General features: G+C 35.4%; 1 protein-coding gene across 1 annotated transcript in view; it reads right to left on the bottom strand.

Annotated features, from left to right (window-relative positions):
• LOC145291558 (protein white-like) overlaps nt 1-7,041 on the bottom strand; it is a 302,163-nt gene that overhangs the window by 131,825 nt on the left and 163,297 nt on the right. The window contains exon 10 of the mRNA XM_080137621.1: nt 5,869-5,894. Within this exon, the coding sequence (XP_079993747.1) occupies nt 5,869-5,894 (26 nt within the window). The remainder of the gene's footprint in view (nt 1-5,868; nt 5,895-7,041) is intronic.

Genomic DNA, 7,041 nt, shown 5'->3' with positions numbered 1-7,041 from the left:
CCTTAGCTGCTATCGCTCGCTGTGACAAAACTTGCTTATGAAATCCTAGAATTCGAGAGCGCTCAACTTTGGTTAGTTCTCTTGCTTTAGGCATGGTAACACCTTTACACAGTGATTGCTAATCTCTAACTGAACTAAAAACATTAGAATTACCATAAATCTAACAATTTATACCCTTGGTCTTATAATTTTGATCATGTGTAAAAAGCCTAATTTAATAAAAATTCAATTTTTTTTTTTAATTTTTGGAATGTACCTTTTTGTTTCCATAACCTTTCAGATTGTAGTATTAGTAACCTTAAGTCAGAAGAGTTTAAAATCTTTCCTTAAAAAAAGTTTCTTTTAAAGATTTTTAAGTGGTCTTAAATTTTTGATCAGCAAATGAGTTCTTTGAGTAACGAACATAAAGATTTTTAAGTGGTCTTAAATTTTTGATCAGCAGTGTATTTGTTTACAAACATTTTGTGTATCTTGGTTCTTTAGGCAATGTCGTTCTACTGCAGATATTTTAACAGTCATCTCTGAACGCATTTACCTGAAGACATCTATAAAGAATAAATAACTTCCAATACAAAATATTTTAACAATATCACTGGATAGATAGATAGATAGATAGATAGATAGATATACCGACAGACAGATAAATAACAAATAATTTCTTGTCTTTCATAACATAATTGGAAACACAGACCACCTAATGGTATCGGTAGACATCACACTTAAATCTCAACCCCAAGGTGCTACAAAAGGGCTGACTTGGAAGCATATATCAGAGATGCTCTATGGACCAATATCTTCTCTCTTCCTGCTGAACAGCCCTTTTGTAGTGTATTTTCGTTTTAAACAATGGCTCCTCACCTTTTGTTTAAATATATTTCTCTTTCCTTCTTTTCATTCGTCTTCCTATATATTTTTTTCGTGGATTTTTTCGACTGTCAAATAATGCTGATGATTTGATAGCGAGGTGGTTTCTATCCCATAGATCGTTTCTCTTGGACGATGAAATCCTGGTACTTCAAACGCACAATTATTTATCAACATAAACAATAATCCAAGTGATACTCTATGGAGTGAAGTCTGGAAAAGATATTCTCCCTATATATTTTCTCGCGGATTTTTTCGACTGTCAAATAATGCTGATGACTCGATAGAACAATAGCGAGGTGGTTCCTACTCCATAGACCGTTTCTCCTGAACGATGAAATCCTGGTACTTCAAACGGACAATGTACTGTATAGAATTTTTTTTAAATAAAATAATTCCAAAGCAAAACTAATAAAACAACTTTATTTATCAACATAAATAACGATGCAGGTGATACTCTATGGAGTGAAATCTGGAAAAGATATTCGGACCAACAATTTATAGAATATGATGTTGGAAGAAGGAAATAGTTTGATGTCTATCTATATAAAAGCCAATTACGTCCAAGGATGGAATACTGTTGCCATATCTGGGCAGGAGCTGCTAAAAACAGCCTATCCTACCTTGAAAGAGTACAAAATAGACTTTGTGGCTTAGTGGGGGGTGCCTTTTTCTCTACCCTGCAACCTCTCTCCCACAGAAGAGACGTTGCGAACCTATCCTTGTTTTATCGTTATTTCCATGGCAGGTGCTCGTCTGAACTCCAATCTCTGGTCCCCCCTCGCCAATCTTTCACGAAAAACACCCGTCTAGCTGAATCCACTGTGAAAAAGTTCCCCCACTCTATATTTGTGCCTCAATCAAAACGCGGATTCCATGAACAAAGCTTCTTTCTTAGAACTGCACGCCTGTGGAACTCTGTTCCGTCTGCCTGCTTCCCACCGGACTACAACTTGGATGTTTTCAAGTCCAATGTTAACAATCCTAATGAACCGCCCCCTTATGTAAACACTTCATCAAATCTCCACACGTAACGCAATAACCCTTATCCCTGAGTGGCTTCCGGGCCTTGATAAGTGGTGATCACTGTGTAAAAAAAACAAAACAAAAAAAACATCGTCATAGACCACCGAGCTGAGGCATTGGGAGGCTCAGTTTAACCAGAGTAAAAATCGCATATCAACCTTTACAGCTCTATTTCGTTTTATTTGATTTTAAACGGCCGTGCATTATTTTACATATCAAAATAACATATGCCACCTAGTACAATATATTTTATACATCAAAATAACACATGCCACCTACATGTACAATATATTTTATACATAAAAAAATAATGTACTGCCATTTTAAAACAAAATCTTTTTCTAAGTCTTTGTTCTGAGAACGTCGTTATCGTTTCTAATTATAATATTAATAAAAAGTAGCAAATAAAAATTCAATCACAAAATTAAATCCATTAAAATGAATGTCGGTATCTTCGTAAATAAGTCCCTGACAGTAGCCCCCTACACCAAAGTGGCAATTTGCCTTGTTTGAGGTGAAAATGTAATAAAAAAAAAAAAAGTTAAAAAAAAGTCAACCATTTTCATATTCTTTTAATAGTTAAATTACTGGCCGTTCGAAATTTGGAATGAAATTGGAAGCTATCGAATAAAATTTCAAGATTTACTTGTTAAAATTTTGAAAATGTAACAACAATTCAGTTTAAATAATATTAACTAATGCTACATTCTTTCAAGTGAATCGTTGTAAAACTTTTTTATCTAAAACTTTATGATTTGTAACGAATCATCATTTGGAGCATTAAAATAGTTTTAAATAAAATATAAAAAAGGACAGCCCGATTTTATCCATTTAATAATGGGTCGGGTTTATATGCCTTCTATTATTATCAGGTTGACAAGAAAGTTCTTGTGGTTTTTAACTTTTAAATTCAGATGAACATATTTCGGCTCAAACAAACATTTATTGATCGAATCCCTTTGAACTTTGGAAGAAAAAACACCCGTTCAGTGTGTTTTTTTCCTTCCAAAGTTGAAATGGATTCGATAGATTTAAAGGTTACTTACACACGTTACAACCCTTTCTACCAGGTGTTCATGGCGTTTATGCTAGGCTTCAGTCTAAAATGATAAACCATAATGCAAAATGGACTACTTCCTTTGTCTCCAAGAAGGGAGTTATGTGGCCTTGAAAATGTGGGGGGGGGGGGCGACTATGACAGTTAGGAAGATAAATAAAAATGTCTCACAACCACGAACATTACACATTTGCTTCGTTTATCATTTTTGGTCTATTATCAAACTGATAATAGCGATTATTATACAATTAACAGTGCATTGTCGTGATGGCGAACAGGCGGAAACAAAAACATGTAAACCTGTTGTATTGTCGAATTTATATAACTGTGTCTATGTCTGTCTAATGTATATAAGGTATACGCGCTTCTGTAATCGATGTTCGTGTATCTTCTAGTGGTTAGAATTATAAGTATGACGAGATCCCTGGCGACACCAGATGATCTTGCTTTTCAAATAGAGGAAGAGAAGATGGGAGAGGATGAGGTATGGTTAGGGGGCCTGCTGACACTTGGTCAAGGAAAAACAGATGTTTATGAGATTCCTGTCCCCCAGAGAAGAAATAAAATATTTCAATGGGAAATAAATAGTTATCGCTTATCACATCAGTGCCGGGGTGGGTTTTTTAAGAGAAACCCAAACGAGAATTGTTCCTATATCACGACTGTTACACATCTATCAACAACGGAAAGGTTGTTTTTAAAACCTCTGTTGAGCGATATGGAAGACAGCTGGGATGACTAATAACTCCTAATTACATGATAAGTTAGTTGGACAGATAAATAAACAAATTGAATCTAGGGAGAGATATGGTCATTAATGAAGGAGAAGGTTCGGGACAAAAGAAAGAGAGAAGGGGAGTAAATTAATAGGGAACGAAGAGAAAGAGAGAAAGGGAAGAGAAAAGAAAGAATAACTCCAAAAAGGTAGAGGAAGGAATTTCTGATTTGATAAAAACGATTGGTTTTTTGAGTTAGAGCCCTTTCTACTGACTGGCATCGAGACGTCCACATCGCTCTCGCCCCGCCTGGGGTGGGGGGAGGAGAAACCCTCATAAGAGCTAAGTTGGAAAGCTCTTATTCTTAGCTGGGAAATTAATTAGATGAACTTAACCTGTATCATGAAGCTTGGATCAAGAACTCGACTATAACCAAGTGTAAAACGATTTATGAATAATTTGTTTCGTTATATAAAAATGTCCCAGAGTTTTTCTTTCTTTCTCGATTTGCCGGCCTGAATGAAGATGCAGATTATTTCAGGTATGCCTGACGCCAGAGGATGAAAGAGACAGACTGGATCCAGCACGAAGCCAGAGTGACGACCGGAATCGACAATGTTGCCACACAGACTTAGGGTCATGCATATTTCGCGTGCCCTGAGCAGCAGAAGATATTTTCCAGTGACCAGTGAGAGTCTGATCACCCTTGAGGGGTCCACCACTAGACAAGTAAGAATGTAGCCCTGCTGGGTTGCATCTATGGTCCTGTGAGCTGGGAGCGACGAACACGGCCAGAAGTACATCACAGGTATGCTCCCGTGAACCAGGATAGCGACGGATGCGGGCCTGCCCTCGGAAAGAGAGGGTGTTAGGGTTATATAAGGACAGCTGCTTTCTTTTGTATATTCTGTGTCGATCTGTTAAGTGTTAAGTGTATAGTTAATAGTCTTTCTATGTTGATGTGGACGTTTTCACATATTCACGACAATAACGAACGGGGCAATAATGGACAGTCTTTGACAATGACGAATAACACCCTTGTCTGCATGACACCCGACAGGTCACATATTTATTCTCTCCCTCTTTCTTCCAAAATGGAACACCTAAAATGCTGAGTTTTCATTTTCGGATCTTTTTTCTAAATGTTCCAGTTCTTAATCTTTTCCCTTACATCTTCCTTAGTTGATCCGTGGTTTCTAACCAACTCGTCCTTTCGACTTCCCGTTACAGCCTGACTCCTTATTCTGATTTCTCCTTGTTTACTTACGTTACTCTTACGTCAGCCAGAGTTGACAATCTTGTTTGTCACATAAACCACATCGTTGTTTACTAAACCAAATCCCAAACTAGCTTTGTTTATGCTTTTCCTCTATTCATAACACTTTTTCTTGGGCCGAAATTTAACATAAATATTTGAACTAACATTCCTTTCTTTTAAAACATTTTTCTGAATATCCTTTTAACTTAAATAATTTAACAATTAATCATAATAATCGTTCTGACCCTTGACACTGCCCACCACAACATAATACAGATACTATGCTGTGATCATACCTAAAGGGCCACGACATAACAAACCAACAAAAATGCAATCTCTACATAAATCTAAAAGAAGTTATATTTTCCCATTTATTAATTGAAATCATAACACTATCTACTATCTCACACATGTAATTACACGCCTCTAATAAAAATTAAACCATCAATTACATAGACCCATGGTGTAACGATTAAAGGCATTGATTAGCACCGTTTTTAGAGGTTGACTCTCCCATCCTTACTGTATGAACATCCTTAATGTATGTAATAATAACTAAAAGAAATTATTTAAAATAATTAATAGTTCTACTTGACCATAGTTGATTAAACAAGAACAATCCACCCCCTTGCATTAAATAAAAGATTTAGTTAAAATTTCCATATAGGCTTCGAGTTCGTTTCTCAAGTTCGGAATGATGCAATTGTAAAAGGTTGACGAAATGTTGTAAAAAATAACAAACCAGATGAGAAATGATGTCCGTGTATTACAAAATCATACAAATGATTCTCATCTAAAAATATTCCAATATCTACACTTAATTTCAAAAGCACATTACTGCTAAGTAGTATGTAACAGCTGATAATTATTTTCACAATACTGAAACTTTGAAAAAACCTCAAAAGTGCGAAAAAAGTAAGAAAAAAAACAAAAAAAACAATGATTACCTTTTACCGAGATTTCCAACATTTTCCTGAAAAAATTATAAAAAGACAATATTAGTGATGGGACGATTCCAATATTTTTCCCGATTCTGTTTAAAATTTGCAATTCCGATACATTGCATCGGAACCATAAATTTTTCAATCACTATTCTTTTAAAATATTTCAATATTTAGCTATAAATATGGAGGGGGTAACTGTAAATACCCCTGTTCGTATATATTTTTCAGAAACGTAAAAAATATACTCGTGAGTAAAATGAGTTCTAGATTTTAGTATTACTGGTTGTTCGAAAGGCATGAATAATTATTTTATCATTAGTGCCAGTAATGGAAAATTAAGTTTTAAACAAAGAAAAAAAAAGACAATTGTAAGAATCGTTTTTGGCATCGGAAAACTGGCACAATTTTTTCCCATTCTGATACCGATTCCGATACCCCAAAAGTTCCGTTTTTTTTTTTTCTGATTCCCGATTCCGATTAATCGCCAAAACAATAGAAAATATATTTAAATTTTATTTTAAAAACAGAGAAAGAACTTAAAATATTTGCAATATAATGTTTAGGACTTCCGATAATTTATAAATACAAAAATTGCAATAATTGTCCTTGAGCGGCTAAAATTTATTCCTCATCCCCCCCCCCCACTCTCATAAAATAATTAACAACTAAACATACTTTAGGTAGCTCTAGATATATCTAAGACTTTTGACAGGGTACAGCATGAGGGTCTCCTCAGGAAAATTAGATCATACGGTATCACTGGTAGAATATTTAACATAATTAAATCCTTCTTAGATAAGAGAAAAATCCAGGTTGTCCTCGATGGTCGTACATCTAAACAATATGATATAAATGCAGGAGTGCCCCAGGGTTCTATCCTTGGACCTCTGCTGTTCCTGATATTCATAAATGACCTCCCCGATAAAATTGCCTCTGAGATGGGTATATATGCTGATGACTACACTCTATGGCAGACACGACAGGAAGACGAATGAACACATTTCTAAAGAAATGGCAGAAACACTAGAGGATGACTTCCAATCTGTTGTGGAATGAGGACAAAAGTGGTTGGTCGCGTTCAATGCTGCCAAGACTAAACTAGTTTCATTCAATAATTACAAGAAACCCTCTTTACCACCTATACCAATGGCCAACGACTCTTTATCTGAGAGTACA

This window comes from Euprymna scolopes, chromosome 12 (genome assembly GCF_053919585.1).
Source record: "Euprymna scolopes isolate OS-2025 chromosome 12, ASM5391958v1, whole genome shotgun sequence".
Lineage (NCBI taxonomy): Eukaryota > Metazoa > Mollusca > Cephalopoda > Sepiida > Sepiolidae > Euprymna > Euprymna scolopes.
This window is presented reverse-complemented; position numbering and strand designations above follow the sequence as displayed.